Source organism: Pan paniscus, chromosome 7 (genome assembly GCF_029289425.2).
Source record: "Pan paniscus chromosome 7, NHGRI_mPanPan1-v2.0_pri, whole genome shotgun sequence".
In the NCBI taxonomy this organism is placed as follows: domain Eukaryota; kingdom Metazoa; phylum Chordata; class Mammalia; order Primates; family Hominidae; genus Pan; species Pan paniscus.
The window spans coordinates 142,119,210-142,138,612 of NC_073256.2; the positions used below are offsets into that span (position 1 = coordinate 142,119,210).

A 19,403-nucleotide genomic window follows, 5' to 3' on the forward strand; every position below is an offset into this window, starting at 1 on the left:
TTTACGGTTGTATTTTCTCAAGTTTCTATAACAGACACACATAAGCTATGGAGTAATTTTTTTAAAGGACTTTTAAAAAGATACTGGTTAAGATCCACACCAAGCTGACATATTGGATGAAGAAACCATGCTTCTAATTTCTGTGTCACATTCTCCAAGGGAATGCTGTAAAACCCTGTTGGCATCCTGGAAATGAGGAGAAATATTACCTCCCCTAGGAAAAACTCCTTCACTCCCTGAGTTAATGCTCACTTTTCTATATTCCCCTAGCACTTTGTTCTACAACTATTACCATACCAAACATATAATTTCTATGTTGAAATTCTTTATTTATACTTCTCATTTTCCCCACTCAATTGTAAGCCCCTCCAGGACAAGGAGGGTCATATTGCTTTTTGTGGTCCCATGATAGTGCCTGAAATAAAAGGAGTTTGTTCAATGAATGAGAAGGGTTCTTGCTGCAAATTCATTCAAATACTTAATTAAGCACCTGTGATGAATGAGTATCATTGCACTGAAGGTACCCATCAGGTGGTTCGGAGAAACTTTCATGTGCCTGGGAGCAGTCCCCAACACTTGCCCTACAACACAAATTTTCCAATGTCACCACGACAATGAAAAGAACAGGCCTATAGCTGCCAGTACAACAAGAAGACCCAGAAAGACAAGGCAAAGTAAGAGGCAGAAGAGAGTAGCTGCATTGCAATGAAAAGGAAATCACCCTCCTCCCTTTGAATAGGGTAATTGTCTGTTACTGGTAATGTTGCATGTGTTGCTTTTCTTTTTTTTTTTTTTTTGAGACAGAGTCTCACTCACCGTTGCCCAGGCTGGAGTGCAGTGGCGCGATCTGGGCTCACTGCAACCTCTGCCTCCCGGATTCAAGCAACTGTCATGCCTCAGCCTCCCAAATAGCTGGAATTACAGGCACGTGCCACCACGCCTGGCTAATTTTTGTATTTTTAGTAGACATGGGGTTTCGCCATGTTGGCCAGGCTGGTCTCAAACTCCTGACCTCAAGTGATCCACCTCGGATCTCTTGCCTTGGCCTCCCAAAGTGCTGGGATTACAGGCATGACCCACCGCGCCTGACCATAATGTTGCATTTCTAAAGACGGTCAGGCATACGGGGGTATTCATTTTCTTTTTATACTTTTCACATGTTATGAATAACTTTTATATGATTCAGTACTTGCTGAAGCCATTAAATTTTTTTCATTGATTTAATAAACATACTTTAAACATCTCCTATGTTCTAGGCACTACGTTTTGGGGCTTCAGACATGAATAAGTCATAGTCTGTATCTCAACAGGTTTGCAGTCAAATATGAGGGACGCATAAATAGATACAACCCAATGAGATCCTTATTTTAAAAGGGTTCTTCATTTTATGGAAACTCAGAAAAATGGTCTATCCAATCATCCCTACTGCTTCCCATTCCACGAGGAAACAAGGAAAACCCACGTAAGGAGGAAAACGCAAATTGCAACCAAAGGCACAGCTCAAGGTTCAACAACCAGCACGTCATTAAAGTGATCAAAGAACCCATCAAGCCAACTCGTGCAGAAACAGTGGTTCATTTTCTTCCTTTTTCATTCTTCTTCACATGTGCTTTATTATCCGGAAAACTAGTTGCAACTTCTAATATGTGGAATCCCACAGAGTTTTAAAAAATGGGAAAATACGAGTCAGCTCAGCTCTGATAACTTAAGCTGCATCTTCTTGTGCAGCCACCCAAGGGGAAGAGTCCACGTGCAGAATGCAGTTAACGCTGGGAGTCAGCCTCCATCTGCTTACCACGTGTGTTGGTGGCCATGTCAGCCACTTTCTGAAAGGCGTCCAAGAAGGCAGCTGCTGCTACTACTGTTGTCCTAAAATGCAAACAGATAACAAAAGCATGAGGAATGTCTCTCTCTAGCAAATTCATTACAGCTCAAGGCCTAAAACCTCTGCTAAGGAGTACATGTAACCTTCCTCCAGAAATAACTCAACTGAGCATGGACAACCATTGTCTTGCTGAACCCACTTTTTTCCAAGTACTCCACCCGAATAATATCCAGCTCATTCGGTGCTAATCAATAAATACTAGTAGCCCTTCCCATTCCATTTCATCTGACCGTATAAAACCATTACCAGGGCCAGGCATGGTGGCTCACGCCTGTATTCCCGGCACTTTGGGAGGCTGAGGTGGGTGGATCACTTGAGATCAAGAGTTCGAGACCAACCTGGCCAAGATGGTGAAACCCCATGTCTACAAAAAATTAGCCAGGCGTGGTGGTATGCACCTATAATCCCAGCTACTTGGGAGGCTGAGGCAGAAGAATCGCTTGAGACCAGGAGGCAGAGGTTGCAGTGAGCCAAGATCGCGCCACTGCACTCCAGCCTAGGTGACAGAGCAAGACTCTGCCTCAAAAAAACAAAAAACAAAAAAAAAACACCTATTACCAGGCAAAATTTTATACAGGAGGAAAACAGAGGCATTTCTACCTAAAAGGAAAAATAAAACATTAAAAAATATAAGTGGTAGAGGTGAAATTAATTTTGGAGTAGGAAAGCAATATATATATATGCACATCAGTTGGGGGAAGTAATCTGGTAGAAAGATCATGTAGTTCAAACAATTCATTTTAGGAATAGGAGAACTGAGGCCACAAATACAAGGCCACAAACATAGCCCTAGTTCATACTAGAGCTGGGACAAGTATCCCAGCCTCATGACTCACAGGCTTGGGCTTGACCCACTATAAGACAAGATCCTGGCAGTGTGACTTTTCTCCCTAGATCCTAGTTATAATGAAACTGAGATACTACTGTTTCAACCTTAGGACACTATTTCAACCGAATCTTCCAAATTCCTACAAGCTGAGAATGGGGAGAAGGTACTATAGTCATTTATGTCCTAGAAATTATTCTGGGTTCTTAATATTTTTTTGGACACCATAGGATGCCTTGAGCCCTCTGTGGTCTACTGGTTCCAAGAGTCATGACCTAAGGCATCATTCATCGTAGTCAACACTCCAAGCCAGGGCCATGGATTCCACACAAACAAGCCCCAGAACTAGAATTCAAGGACTTTACAATCAAACTTGTAACTAAATGTTAATTTTCAAGTATTTCTTACATAACTCCAGCCTTTACTGAGCGTTCCTAAGGATGCAAAGTTGCTGAAGAAGAATAACAATAAGGACTAGAAAGGGAAGATTTCAAAATAGAGAAAAATGAAACCAGCTGTAGTGGTTCATCCTGTAATCCCAGCACTTTGGAAAGCTGAGGTGGGAGGATCACTTGAGCTCAGGAGTTTGAGACCAGCCTGGGCAACATACTAAGACTCCATTCTCTACACACACAAAAATTGTTTTTAAATTAGCCGGGCACAGTGGTGCATGCCTGTAGTCCCAGCTACTCAGGAGGCTGAGACGGGATGACCACTTGAGCCCAGGAGGTCAAGGGTGCAGTGAGCCATGGCTGCACTACTGTACTCCAGCCTAGGTGACAGAGCAATACCCTCTCTCAAAAAGAAAGAGAAAAGAAAAAAGAAAGAAAAAGGGAAAGGAATGGCCTTTAAACATCAGCAACAGTAGTTTTGAAACAAAAGGTTCCTGAAAGGTGCTGGAAGTAGTTCCTGGGAAAATCTAGGCAACAGTCCCTTAGAGCCAAACTTCAAAATGAGGCCTGTTATTTTCCAGTAGAGCAAGAAAATATTCTGCTCAAAATTTTTAAAAATAATGACATACACGTACACAAAACCACTTTGAAGCATATTTTTTTAAAGAGTTGACATCAAACACAAACCCTGGAAAAATTAGCTTTATCAAACATCTTGGGATTTATAAATAGCTTGTTCTGATTTACAATTAATATCTGACATAATGGCTGGATTTATTCTCATCCAACTCAATGCCAATCATCCAAATTTAATGAACCAGCTGCAGAGGTGTCTTGCATATTACACGGTCACCAGGGCTCCACTGAAAATTAGGCAGGTGATCAAGTTTGAGGCTTTTAAATGGCAGTCATATTTCACTATCCGGCGTAGTCACAAGACATCTTGGCCCTCTTTGATGGGGCAGAGCAAACTTGTAACCAACAGAAACACAGAGGAGTGATTCAGCTTAAATATACTAAGGCTTCTATGCCTCTTCTGCAATCTAAACTTCATCCTTTCTCTAACACACAAAATTAAACTATGTGCATGAGGCCCCTATATTGCTCTCAGCCCTGTACTATTAGTTTAACAAAATAATAAAGAAATGGTCTCTGCCTTTGGGACAAAACATTGTTTAATAATATAAAATGTATCCTGTACCAGTAAGGACAGGTTAAGATTACTTTAAATTTTACTTTATATGTTTAAGACAGCTGATCCGTTCATTACTTTAAGCTTCAAGATCCTCACTGATAAAAGTGGAAGATAACAATTTTCTTGGTCTACCCTGAAAGACTGCCAGACAGTTAAATGAGGCTGAATCTTAAAAAAGTAGGGGAAATGTATTTAAATGTTTTACTGTATTACTACAGGAGGAGACCTCCCACAGGATAGAGATGAAGCTACCTAAAATAAATGGTAATCATGGCAGACATGGAGGTGGGAGTAGATATGGCTAAATAAGGTGAGGCTGGTGAAGGACTCAGGTGAGGAGCCCTGAATCCTGAGCAGGGGAGGTGGGATCTGATCCAGTAGAAAGTAATTACAAGAGCTTAAGCAGGGCTTAAGTACAGGACTTGACAACTGGGGAAGGTGCAGTATTCCAAGTTCACTGTCCATCTGAGGCTGCAGTTCATGGATGGAAATCCCAGGCCCCAAACAAAGCTGAAGGAATGAAAGAAAAAAGGCCCACCTTTCCCGAGTTCTTTAGTCTATAGGGCACCATGGACCCTCTAGTCCTATGGCTAACACTCTGGGCAGTGACCCCTGGTGTCCACAGGCAAAGGCCCGAGAGCATCACATCATCCCTCTCCCAACTCTCTGTCATCCACATGGCTCTTTATCCTGGAAAACCCCTGCCTACCCTGCTCTCTGAACCATCTTCCTCCATCCAAACCAACCAATGACATCCCCTACATGCCATGAACCACGGCCATCAAAATAATTCCTTTTTAAAATGTCCTATCCTTCATGAAGCACCCACTAAGTGAAATTGTATCCCTTCACCACAATGATTTAAAAGGGTAGAGCTTTAATAAGAAGATGCCAACATATTTTCTATTTCATATCACATGATATATGAACAAGCACGAGACTAGGCAATCACAGCCCCTTAGAGCTCAGCACTGGATCTTGTTTAGGCAGCTTTACGGAGGCATAATTTACATACCATAAAATACACCCTTTTTCAGGGTATGAGTCAATGATTTTTAGTAAATTTGGAGTTGTACAATCATCACCACAATCCAATTTTAGAACATTTCCACCACCCCAAAAGATCTGTCTTACTCACTTCTCACTCTCCTTTTTTACCCTATCCCCAAGCAACCAATGATCAACATCTCTCTAAAGATATGCTTTTGCTAGATAGTTCATGTAAATGGAATTATACAATAGTCAACACAAGGTTTTATTTTATTTTATTATTATTATTTTCTTTTGAGGTGGACTCTTGCTCTTGTCGCCCAGGCTAGAGTGCAATGGCACAATCTCGGCTCACTGCAACCTCTACCTCCTGGATTCAAGCGATTCTCCGGCCTCAGCCTCCCAAGTAGCTGGGATTACAGGCATTCGTCACCATGCCCAGCTAATTTTTGTATTTTTAGTAGAGATGGGATTTCGCCATGTTGGCCAGACTGGTCTCGAACTCCTGACCTTGTGATCTGCCGGCCTGGGCCTCCCAAAGTACTGGGATTACAGGTGTGAGCCACCACACCCGGCCAACACGAGGTTTTAAACTCTATTTGTGGAGAGGTAGTAAGCAGAATGGAGGAGAACATGGACTCTGGAGCCAGAGAGCCTAAGTTCAAATCCTTGCTCTGCCATTTAGTAGTGATGTGACTATGGATAAGTTATTTAACTTTGCTGTGCCTTAGTTTCCTCATCAGTAAAATGGGGATAATAATGGTATGTACCTTGTGGGGTTATGAGATTTAAACAAGTTAACAAATGCCTGGCACATAGTGAGCAATACATAAATGTTACCCGTTGCTACCTTACATACAGTACCTACCTCATTTGACTCTCAAAATTCCTATGGAAGGAGGAAAGCAGACATGAATGAGTCCCATTTTACATATGGCAATCAGGGCCCAGGATATATGGCTACAGGTGATCATGCTCCAATCAGAACCCAGCACAGGCTTCCCTATCTGTAGCACTTCCTGAATCAACCCTAATCAATCTGCATTTTGGTCTGTCCCACTCCATCCTTGTCTGAGGATGTTGTCCTTTTCCTGTAGAACACGTGCTTCTACTTACCGAAGCTGGGACTGCAGCTTTCCTGCTTTGTTTATGAAATCTTCCCAAACTGGATAGCTCCCCTGCAACACATCAAAGACATCAGTAAGTCACACTGCAATAGACATCTGATTACTACATTAACAGAGCACCCAATTCCAATCATGCAGGGAACAATCTGTGTATGTTCTCTTCTTTTGCAGGTCTGCAATACGTTTCCTGGATTCTATATACATGTATTGGCTCAGGAATCAGTTTAGAATGTGCTCAGTTCCTATAATCTTGTAAATACTACAAACATCAACTGAACTAGTTTGGCAGAATCTGACACATACACTTTTGAGTTGGTAGATGGTGGGTCCAAATTTAAGGTGTACAGAACATTTAAAGCTCCACCCTGAACCACTTGTTCATGAAACATGGCCCTGGCTGTTCTCCCACTTGCCCCAAACAACACCAAGCAGGGAACCAGAGTGATTGGGGCTCTTCCCCAGGACAGGTGGTTACAGAAAGCATTAATTAGACTATCAGAATCTCAAGATTGAAAAATTACCTAATGCAGCAGCTCAGCTGATGGCTTAAGCCCAACACCTAGGGACAGTATAGCAACAGGTGGTTCCCCAACACACTTCAGCTAACAGGGAACTCATCACCTTCCCAGCCTATTATCAGCCACCCTGTCCTTGATGTTCATGTAGTTCTAGTTCTAACCTCTGGGAGCCCTCAGTTAAGATCAATAATCCTGCTTCCACATGGAAGTCTTTTCAAAATCCAGTTTCACATCCAACCCCACTTCTCCCCGGGACCCTGCTTCACACCCCGACTGCATCCCAGAGACACTCAGCGTGTCTCTCTACTCTCCCTCTAAGTGTGGTGCATAGACACAAACTCAAATCTGCAGGTGCAAGTCTGACAGGGCAAAGCAGGCAGGGACCGACGTCTCCCTTCCTACATATGTTAAATTTATATTAAGATCACACAGCCCACCAACCAAGAGGTGACTCAAAATCAACACAGAAAGGGGAAAACAATGGGCTGAGAAGTGGTATTTGGCATTGATCATTTAAGTACAGAACTAAGGGCCGGGCGCCATGGCTCACAGCTGTAATTCCAGCACTTTGGGAGGCCAAGGTGGGCGGACCGCTTGAGGCCAGGAGATCAAGATCAGCCTGGCCAACGTGGTGAATCCCCATCTCTACTAAAAATACAAAAATTAGCCAGGCATGGTGGCGCATGCTTGTAGTCCCAGCTACTCAGGAGGCTGAGGCATGAGAATCACTTGAGCCTGGGAGATGGAGGTTACGGTGAGCTGAGATCGCACCACTGCACTCCAGCCTGGGCAACAGAGCAACACTCTGTCTCAAAAAATAAAATAATATAAAACAAAACAAAACTAAGACTAAACACCTGGGGATTATTTTTGCAGAACAGAGTGTAAATGTTATGAACCCTGACAAGGTAAAAACAACATATGCTACCTCTTCATTTTCTTGTTCAGGAAAGGAGGAAAAAATTATAATGAGGTTAATCAACTCATCTTTCATTACAGAAGCCCAATTAAAACTATCTAAAACTGCAACCCAGCTAAAACATTAACAGTTTTACCTTCCTAATGGTATTAAACATCATTTTTTCTTACCCTTAGAGCAGGTTCTCAGCCTCAACACTATGGACATTTGAGGCCAGATAATTCTTTGTCGTGGGGGGCTGTCCTGCACATTTAAGATGTTTAGCAGTATCCCTATCTTCCATTCACTAGATGCCAGCATTCCCCCACCCCCTATTTGGGACAACCAAAAATGGGACATTGCCAGATGGCCCCTAGGGGACAAAATCACGCCCAGTCAAGAACCACTGCCTTAAAGGCACATCTGAGAAATCAATTTAAAGAAAGTGGTGAAGAAACAATTACAGTATTACTTCAGTTTCATTTTCTTCTGTTAAATCAAAGTACAATTAAGTATATTTTTTCAAAAGATCATGCATAGCACTCATTATAACAAGGAGCACTCATTATAACAAGGAACACCTTGTTATAGAATCGCCTATTTATATACTTCCCTAGCTGTCAATTCTGTCTGAAAATGTACATAAGAGATATCTGGAAAATTGTCTATAAAATATTAATACGGGTTACGTCTGGGAGTTAAAATCTGGACCAATGTGTTGCTTTCTCCTTTGTACTTTCCTTTATGGCTGGAGTCTTGTGAGTTTTCTTTATAAGGGTCATGTATCATTTTAATGAAAACAATAAAGTCATTACATTTTTTAAAACGTAAGATCAAATTAGAGGTTCTGGCAACAACAGCACCATGAATTTACAATCCACCCGAACTCTAAAGTCTGTTTCACACATGCTGCTACACCACATTCATCAGTTCTGCCTTCATGCATTGGAGACCTGCTTGGCTCAAGCGCAGGTTTCTGGATTTATTCCTCTAAGTGGCAATTTGCCCCTATGGGAAACTAAGCAACAGCCGGGCAAGAATCGTGTCTGGCTGGCTCCTGGCAGAGGCCCTTTGGCAGCTACACCTGAGCTACTGTCAACCAACACCTGTGTGAGGGTCTTGTCACGACATGACCTCCAATCCAAGTGTGTGCCCTGGGGGTTACTTCCACCCAAGAGCAGAACTGTATATTAATTTATGTCAAATGAAAACTTGTGAGAGCTCAGGCTATCATTCAAGGCCCATCAAGACATAGTGGGGACTCCAATTATGACACCCAACATACATACCATTTTTTTAATCCAGTCCAGATAAGAACACCCCTTGTACACCTACATCCAATTAAAGAGATGAGGGCCAAGATCAGAGTCCTCAGGATGGCCACTGGAGATCTCTGTCCAGAGGGACAGCAGTTGGCACCTCTAAGAACACAAAGGCTCAACCAACCAATAGCAGCTTCGTCTGACCATTCCTTCTCTTTCTGAGCCACAAGACACGATGAAAAGCTTTCTGAGAAATCTGAGCATTCAGAAACACTGCTCACCTACTTCTAGGCAAAGGTGCCACCATCTCTCGGCTACACAAGGAAGAAGGACCAAAGAGCCAGACCCTCCTTTCCCAAACACCAACCACTCCCATCCAGGGAGCCCTGGAGAAATATTATTAAGACGATCAAAGTATTTCTTAAGAAAAAGGTGGGCCAGGGGCAGTGGCTCACACCTGTAATCCTAGCACTTTGGGAAGCTGAGGCAGGAGGATCACTTGAGCCCAGGAGTTCAAGACCAGCCCAGACAACATGGCGAGACCCCATTTCTACTAAAAATACAAAAAAACAAACAAACAAACAAACAAAAAAAACACCAGGCCAGGCACGGTAGCTCACGCCTGTAATCCCAGCATTTTAGGAGGCAGGTGGATGAGGAGGTCAGGAGTTCAAGACCAGCCTGGCCAAGATGGTGAAACCCATCTCTACTAAAAATACAAAAATTAGCTGGGCGTGGTAGCAGGCACCTGTAATCCCAGCTACTCGGGAGGCTGAAGCAGAGAATTGCTTGAACCCGGGAAGTGGAGGTTGCATTGAGCCGAGATCGCACCACTGCACTCCAGCCTAGGCGAAAGAGCGAGACTCCATCTCAAAAGAAAAAAAAAAAACCTAGCTGGGTGCTGTGGCACATGCCTGTAGTCCCAGCTACTCAGGAGGCTGAGGTGGGAGAATCCCTTGAGCCCGGGAGATCGAAGCTGCAGTGAGCTGTGATTGTGCCGCCGCACTCCAGCCTGGGCAACAGAGCAAGACCCTGTCTCAAAGAAACAAAGCCAAAGGAAAAGGTGAGGCATGTTCATCGAGAACATGCAGAACTGGCCAGTGGCCTGGGCAGGGAGCACTGGGTCCTGAGGTCTAGTCACAGCCCTGCCAGTCATGGACTAGGGGAAATCATTTCACTTCTCAGGGATCATTCCCTTATAATGATGATAACCAAAACAAATAATTCCATCACCATTACCAATACCACCAATTATTGAACATTGAAAGAATGAAGGAGATGAATAAAGATTGCAAGTACAGAAACCCAATCTCTTGGATTGAACCTTAGCTCTCCCATTTGCTATGCGACATTGGGCAAGTTATTTGACCTCTGCATGGGCTTAAGTCACGTCTTCACAGGGCTGAGAGGAGGAACGAATGAGGTCATATACAGAAAGTGCTCGGTGCAGTGCCCAGCACACTGGAAGTGCTCAACAAACATTTGATATGAGGGATCCAAGTGGCCACAGGCTCTCAGTAATCTCCTTTAGGATGTGTGGGGGACAGACTGTAAAGTCTAAGTCAGACTGTCCATCCAGACTGGAACCCCCCTTTTAGAGTACCTGGTGTGGAACCAGCCAATGTGGGAAGCATCTGCATCTCCCTATTAGTAAACCAGGGTTAGGCAGAAACAGACCAACGCAAAGGCAGCTGGGTGTTCAGTGCCAGACAATTTCTCTGCTGCTGCTAAGCAAATGGCAGGGTGGAGTACTCAACCCTGAGATGAGTGTGCCTGAAAAAGACGACTACTCAAACCACTGAAGAAACTTCTTATCTGCCCCCACTTGGAGCCTCATTTCAGTCTTTACCAAATTAGCAACAAAAAGAGGGGTCCCTTTTCTAGTCAAGGGGTACAGCTAACAGCTCCCCACCTACGAACATCCACCCAGCCAGAAGGTTGCCCAAAGTAGCTTGCTGCTGACTTAATGACACTTGACAGTCTATCAGAGAGAGTCAGGCCCACCTGTTTTAGGCAATATATAATTTAATAGATTCTTAAAAAAGAAAAAAAATCAACTTCTAAGAACAGAAGACAAAAACCTCCTTGTTGAGAAATGAAAAAAAAAAAAGTGAGTAAATGTCATTAAAATTTAAAGGCAAGGTGATGTTGGGTTGTTCCAGATATTTTTGTAAGTTTCTTTCAAGGAAAAAAGAAGTTTCTACCCACCTGAGAGCAGTTTTACTATAATAATTCAAGCTTAGAGGAAGTAAGAAAGGAGGAAGAAGGTAACTGTAGAAAGATTGAAAGGCAGCAGAGAAGAAGTCCTGCCTTTTGGACAGCAAGACTACATAAAGGAGACCACACTCAAGTTTCAAAAGAAACCCGCAACCCGAGACACTGGAAGCTCTTAGGGCCCTTTAGAAAGCAATTCCCTGACTGTCCTTGGTTTTTGCATCTGCATCCACCAACCAAGAAGTCCCCAGAAAGTTCATTCCTGAGGTTGCTGGCTGAGCTCTGTCCCCATTTGAGGAAATCCCTCGGAATGCACTCCCAGTGCCGTGAAAACAATTCAACACAGACCCCACTGTGGATTTCACCTGAGAACACATAAAGGCTTCACAACGTTCCAGACAGACCCAAATCAAAGAAAACAAAACTCCCGCCACGCCCCGGCTTCTGCCAAGTCCAAAGTCACCAGGCAAAATGAGAAGGCGCTCCTCCTCCAGGAGCCCCCTGAATTTCTTCAGAGAGGAGAGCCGGGGGTTTCTGGAGCCCTTGGCAGTGCGTTGGTTGAAAATACAACTCAGATTACACTCGGTTCTAAGAAAGGAAAAGGTCCCTATTAAAGAAACGGGAAGAGAAAGCCAGTTTGTTTACAAGCGTGTAAAGAGGACTCCCTCCATCACTTCCTTGGGTGAGAGATGGGGCTTCCCTGAACACGTGATCTCACCCACACTCCCCACACACACCACACCCTGTGGCTGCTTCTCTTCAAATCTCCAGGAGGATTCAGCAATATTGAAAACTCCTATTCAGCTGTCACTACCCAGCTGTGACACTTCTTCCGGAACATTCTCTGACACACCCCATTCCCACCTACCCTCTGGGTTAGCTGCGCCTACTCCCCAACTTATCACATCATACAGTTTGCTGTCTATAAGCCTGAGGGCTTCCCCTCTGGACTGTGGAACAAGGACCGAGAAATGAAGGGAGGAAGGAAGAGTACTTCTGGTAGGGGGTGCAGCTGACACAAAAGGAGGCAGGGAACACTGACCAGCTCTCTCCAAGGGACACTGGAGTGGCACATTTATGCTGGCCACTCCTCCAGGCAGGACATGGGCGAAGTGGCTCAGGTGGGCAAGAGCAGCCTTCCAGGGCAAGACCCAGGGTGGGGACTTGGGACAGGTGAGGAAGACCGGGGTGGCCTTCATTCGGACAGTGAGTGACATAAATTCTAGACCAGACAGGTGATGGGAGAACCTGGCTAATGGTCACATACCTGGCATCACTCTGGTTCCTGGGAGAGAGAGGAAAATAATGAAGTCATTTTCTTAGTTTTTAGGAAAAAGACCTCCTAAATCTCCTTCAACTGAAGAGTTTGGTGGCCACCTAAACAAATCCACAAGTTGGTCTCCCCACCCCACCCTCAAAGTGGAGCTTAGGAGACACCGCCGAGTGCCTCTCCTCATCTTCCTCCTCTTCCTCCACTTTCCCTAGAGCCAGGACCCACGGCAGGCCATTTGCCTAACACAAAGCAAGGCACAGCAATCGGCCAACAGCCATTCTGGCTTAGGGTTGTTTGGCTTCGTTTTGTTTTCTATTAAACAGAGGCCCAGGACGGCATCCCACACATGGTACAGAGAATAACTGTGTATAACTCATCAGCACGGCTGGTGACCAGTGCTCCATAAATAATGCAGCAACTGCCTCTCCCAGCCCAGCCCCACTGGGACAGCTGAGGGAATTCGACACCACGCTGCCACACAAGGAACACAGGGGCCGGGAACTGCCAGAGAAAGGGCAACTTGGGAGGAGCCACAGAGCTGGGGAGGACTTACATGAGGAGGAAGAATTCAGTTCAGGGGAGAATCAAGTAGGAACCAGGAGGGCAGAGGCTCTAGAGAGTGGGGTTCCAGCTCAAAGGCCTTTGTTCTGCCCAAAAGGTGCCAGACAGAGGCTGGCTCACCAGTGGATCTGGCTGAGAAATCAAGCCGTGGGGTATATGACCAGCCAGGTAACTTCCCAAGTATCTCTGTTCACCTTGACAAGCATCACTGTCATCACCATCATCATGAAGCATCACCACTTTCTAAAGAGTTGCCAGGCGCCAGGTATATATACTGGCCCTTCCCAAGCTGTAATTTACATATCCATCATCTGGGGAGCTTGCAGACAGGCAGGTTCTGATTTGCTTGGTGGAGGTGGGGCCGTTTAATCTGAGGTGCTGCTGCTCCTGGTCCACAGACCACTCTCTAAGGAGCCCAGCTTGATCCTGCATTCTCACTGCATGCTCCCAGCAGCCCAGGCAGGCAGGTGCTGCTGTTATTTTAGAGCTGAGGAAACTGATGCCCAGAGAGGTTGGAGCAGAGAGCTCCAGGTTGCAATAGGATGCCAGATCTGACTTTGCAGCCCAAGTGTTCCCTGATTCTGGGAAGTGCAAGTAACCACATGAACAGAGCCAGCTTCCAGCCCAGCCCAGCCCCAGGGCTGCAAAGAGTGGCTTAGACAGCAGGTTGGGTCGCGCTTTACATGTGGGTCCTATAAGAGCCCAGACAAGGTAGAGCAGAAGAGGACAAGGGTGCCCTGCACACATGGCACCTGATTACAACTGCAGATGGCCCAGAGGGATTGTAATACCACCCTGGAAATGGTCAGGACCCCCAACCACATGAAAAAGAAAGCACGAGGCTGGGCGCAGTGCCTCACTCCTGTAATCCTAGCACTTTGGAAGGCTGAGGCAGATGGATCACCTGAGCTCAGGAGTTCGAGACCAGCCTGGGGAACATGTCTCTACTAAACCCTGTCTCTACTAAAAATGCAAAAAATTAGTGCAGCATGGTAGCACACGTCTGCAATCCCAGTTACTCAGGAGGCTAAGGCATGAAAATCGCTAAAGCCCAGGAGGCAGAGGTTACAATGAGCCAAGATCACGCCACTGCACTCCAGCCTAGGTGACAGAGCAAGACTGTCTCAGGAAAAAAAAAAAAAAAAAAAAGGAAGAAAACATGAAACACACAACAAAGAGTGGGTAGAAAAATGCCTGGTAGAAATGCACCAAGAGGTTCATAGCTGTTGGCACTTGTGGTATGATTATGGATAATTTTATCTCATCTTGGTTTTCTGTGAACACACAAACTGATCTTCTTCTACCAGGAGATCAGTACAGTCAATCTGGGAGGGGCTTTTAAATCTCCAGCTGCCACAGCCACCCCTGCCACCATGACCCCTTCCCAGGTCTGCGGAGACCTCAGCAGGGCGAGTGTGAGGAACACAGCCAACAGCATCCTTCCTCTTCTTCCGCTGGGTATACCCTGGATGAGCTCAGCCTTCAGGTTACCCTGAAGCTGCTTTACGCAGCTTCCAGAGGAGGCTGGCACCTTCTGACCTACGCTGGAGTGGCTCTGGCCTCCCTGCTTCTTCAAGCATGAGGCAAGAATCCGCTCAGCTTCCAGAAGTGGGCGTGTGGGATGACAGACAGGGCCCGTGAATGCCTGTCATAGCTTTGTCCCCAAAACCACCCTTCCCCACCCAATCCTGCGAGATGAAGGGCTCCTAAGATCCTCAGATGAAAGGCACTGGGTAAGCCCATCCATCATAAATACCATTCCTGGGCTTTTATTCTCTGATTGGGGGTTGCCTAATCCACTAATTATCCCTGTCCATCAAGCGGATGACAGCCTTGGGGATAATCAATGGTTGCTTCCTCGCCCGCCCACCCTCACCCACTTGCCCAAGCACACCAGCAATAAATATGCCTATGAAAAGGAAGACTGAACCACAAAAGGTGCTCCCTCTGTCCATCCGTCCATCTCCCCTTGCAAACTGCTCCATTTGTAACTATTAACACCCTAACCAAACAAATCAAGGATATCAAGCTTTTCCTCCTCCCGCATTACTAGGTTGGATGCCCGGGCTGTTTTCTGACATCTGGGTGTCTCCACTTAAAATAAAAAGAACCAAACAAATATGTCAACCATATCTTCCAAGTCATTTTCTTAAGTTTTCCACCAGGAAGTATTCCTTTGTCTATCCTGAGCTGTCCAACAGGGGAGCCCCACATGAGGTTATTTAAAGTATGACTAAATAAAATTTAAAATTCAGTTTTTCAGCCCACTAGCCACACCTCAAGTGCTCTGCAGTGGCTAGTGGCTACCGTACTGGACAGCATGGACACAGAACATCTCTACCACTGCAGAAAGTTCTATTGGACAGCAATGGCCACCCCACCACAACGGCACCCCTAAGGGCGTCACTATCTTAGGGTGCTCTACAACCACAGCTAGGTTTTTGGTTCTATTTTTTAACCACTGTAAAATGTATGTATGTGTTCCATGCTCCACATTTCTTGAAAAATAGAATCCCTCTCCTTTTTCATCCCCTAAATTCAACTCATTCCCCAATTTTGGGTTTGTTTTGAGACAGTCTTGCTCTGTCACTCAGGCTGGAGGTGCAGTGATGTGATCTTGGCTCACTGCAACCTCCGACTATGAGGTTCAAGAGATTCTCCTGCCTCAGCCTCCCAAGTAGCTGGGATTATAGGCATGCACCACCACGTCTGGCTATTTTTTGTATTTTTAGTAGAGACAGGGTTTTGCCACGTTGGCCAGGCTGGTTTCGAACTCCTGACCTCAGATGATCTGCCCGCCTCAGCCTCCCAAAGAGCTGGGATTACAGGCATGAGCCACTGCGCCCTGCCTGTTTTCTTGTTTTGAGACAGGGTCTCACTTTGTCACCAAGGCTGGAGTGCAGTGGCACAATATCAGCTCACTGCAGCCTCGACTTCCCAGGCCCCTCATTGCTGCCTCGACTTCCCAGGCCCAAGCGATCCTCCTGCCTCAGTCCCCCAAGTAGCTGGGACAACAGGGAAACACTACCACACCCGACTAATTTTTGTATTTTTAGTAGAGATGGGTTTTGCCATGTTGCCCAGGCTGGTCTCGAACTCCTGGATTCAAGTCATCTGCCTGCCTTGGCCTCCCAATGTGCTGGGATTACAAGCAAGAGCCATGGCCATTACTGCCATGACATTTCCTTTATGATTTCAGATAGTTCCTCCCATCAAAAGAGAGAGGAAGAGGTTTATGGTTAGTCACTGCCTGCATCAGCAGCCACTTGACATTTGTATGGCCAAGTTTTCAAAGGTGAAAACCTGCCATGTGGGAATCTAAACTGACGTCATGATGGGCACTGAAGGCACCGCCTCACATGTATGCTGTATTCGAGTGTACAGAGGTCTTTCAAAACACCACTGAAAGGGCAGCTGGTAGAACAGGCATTTAACACTTCCCTACTAACCATAGGAAAATCGGGCACAGAAAGAGTAATTTGCCCAAAGTCAGGGAAGGGTTTGCCCTCATGCCCGGTTAACTGCATTAACTGTTATTTGCTCCTAAGCAATGGTTAACTGCTCCTGAGTTTGCTCAGTTGTTTTTGTTTTTGTTTTTGTTTTGAGATGGAGTCTTGCCGTGTTGCCCAGGCTGGAGTGCAGTGGTGCTGTCTTGGCTCACTGCAACCTCCGCCTCCAGGGTTCAAGTGATCTTCCTGCCCCAGCCTCTGTGTAGCTGGGACTACAGGAGTGTGCCATCATGTTCAGCTAATTTTTTGTATTTTTAGTAGAGATGGGGTTTCACCATGTTGGACAGGCTGGCCTTGAACTCCTGACCTCAAGTGATCCACCTACCTCAGCCTCCTAAAGTGCTGGGATTGATTACAGGCATGAGCCACCACTCCCAGCCTGCCCAGTTCTTTTTAAAATAAAATTGTATAATGGGTTCACCTAAGACTGACTGATTCTCCACATCTGGAAACCTGGGAACTCAATATTTAACCACCTAATACAGGGGCTGGCTGCTTTTGCCTAGCATTTGTATACGCTTAATCCTCCCCAGAATAATACACATCTACCCTCTAACCTTTGTCCTCCTATCCAGAGGCCAAAGCTATTGCTCCATGTGTTTATTCCTGTCTATAAATGTCCACATTAGATATTGAACCTGAGCAAAACACCTAGTGGCTTGCACACCCTATGAAATGTTAGACCTTCTAAGCGTGACTTCACGTTGGTCCATTTACACTCACCCATTTCTTTTCCCTGGAAGTGTCCGCTCTGACCTGCCTCTACCCAACTCCAAAACTGCTTCTGCATTTTAGGGATTAGTTCCTCTTGGGGCCAATCTCTCCAATACCCTGAACAGACACACAAACACCATCTACCCTAGAGAGGATCATGTTTGAGGTTTTGCTCCCCTAAATACACACATACCTCTGTATTCATTCCATATTCCCTTTTTTATGTTCTTTTCTTTTTCTCTTTCTTCTTTTTTTTTAATTTTTGTTGTTTAATTTGTTTTCTTTTCCTTACTTTTTTTTATCCATATTCCCTTTTAAACTGAGACCTCTCCGCAGCCAAGGGCAGCATGATGAACTTGTCACATCCACCCTGGGGCAGGCACTGGCCTTGCTGCGCTATACACGATTAGTGTGCTCTGCCGTCTTCCACGAAGCAGATTTCCCCTTTGGAACAGAGACAGATAGCACCTCCTCTGTGACCTCAACTCCCACCCCAGGCTGCTAGGAACGATGCCCTGGTAGCCAGTAAAGAGTCAAAGGCCACCAGTGTCACAGTGATAACTGTGTTTGTCATTTCCATAGCCATTTTTTTTTAAGTGTCTTTCCATTGAATGTCATTTTTCTTGCCTGGCGAGAGGGCGCTGAGGTGTAGCCATATTCCAGAGCCTGAAAAGCCTTGTGTGGCCTGGTGGTTAAGAGCATGACTCTAGAGTCAGCCTGCCAATTCCAGATGTGCTCACTGGGTGACCCTGGGCAAGTAATTTAATCACCTGGTGCTGCCCTGTCTTCATCTGTAAAGGACACTGATGGCAGTCCCTGCCTCAAATGATGGTTGTAGGATGATGGGGAAAACGACAAGTGTTTAGAAGGGTGACTAGCAAGTAGAATTCAACTCTGCTTTGATGACTCAATGTACGATGCCAATCACCCTGACTGGGTCACGAATGGGCACCTACTATGCGCAGGCACTGAGTGAGGGGTGGGCCATAGACAGAAAGAGACCAAAGCGTTGAGGAACGCAGTCTAGCAGTAAAGCTGATGTGGAACTGCAGATCCCAAAGCCCCAAGGGCAGCATACTCGAGATATAAAGGGCTGGACAGTGCGGTTCCCAGAATGAGGCAATGCCTCACCTCGGTCTCAAAGGATAAATGGGAATTTTCTTGGCAAAGAGAAATGAAACAAAGAGGGAGGAAGCGTTCCCTGCAAAAGACAAAATTAGCAAATGAAAGGAAGTCAAGATCATGCTCTGTCTAGGCACAGAACTCATTTCATCTGCCTGATCGCATTCCAAGTATATCTGTGGTGGAGTCGGGGATGGGGACACATGGGCGGGAGATAGCTCCCTACATACTTCAGGAGCTGCAGAGGAAGCTCTCAGTGGCTTAGGTGGCCCAGGGGGCACTCCCACTTCCACCTACTCCTGGTGGAATCCCAGCAAGACCTATCAGAGAATGACCTGAAGTGTTTGCTAACACTACAGATTCTAAGCCCCACCCCAGATCAACAAAAAGTCTCCTGGGATGGAGCCAGGGAATCTGCATTTTAACCCATTCTCCAGGGACTCTTTTGCTCATTAAAAATTACACACAGCAAGATTTGAGAATCACTGCACTAGATAAGATGCCACATGTCCCTTTGCGCCCTTGGAAGCAGGGGTGCCAGCTAGGTCCCAGTGTCCACATCTAGCTCCTTTAGATGTAATCCACGGTGGTGAGCCCTCAAACATGGGAATTGGGAACTGAGACATGTTTTTTGGTAGGCTTTGGGTAATGGGTTTCAAAAGCCTTGAAAAAAACACACATTTTGACCAAGGATAAAAAGTCCTTCAGGGGAAATCACTGATGTAAATCAATGTCTAGTCACAAGGATGTACTTGTAGGGTTGCTTATAATTAGTAAAAAAAAAAAAAAAAAACAAAACTGGACGCAACCTAAACACAAATGAGGGAGGTACTGGCTTCTGCCTCAGGGCTTCTGCGCATGCTCTCTTCCCTTGCACTGAACACTGCCCCCACCCCCTGCCCACATCTTCACAGTTC

The 19,403-nt window shown here is 45.6% G+C and overlaps 1 protein-coding gene across 7 annotated transcripts in view; it reads right to left on the bottom strand.

Annotated features, from left to right (window-relative positions):
- The window catches only part of MTSS1 (MTSS I-BAR domain containing 1), a 180,086-nt gene that overhangs the window by 146,785 nt on the left and 13,898 nt on the right, over window positions 1–19,403 (bottom strand). For all 7 annotated transcript variants that reach the window (XM_034966573.3, XM_034966572.3, XM_034966569.3 and 4 more), the window contains exons 2-3: window positions 6,405–6,466; window positions 1,796–1,869 (exon numbers count right to left, since the gene is read on the bottom strand). In XM_034966573.3, coding sequence (XP_034822464.1) covers window positions 1,796–1,869; window positions 6,405–6,466 — 136 coding nt within the window. The remainder of the gene's footprint in view (window positions 1–1,795; window positions 1,870–6,404; window positions 6,467–19,403) is intronic.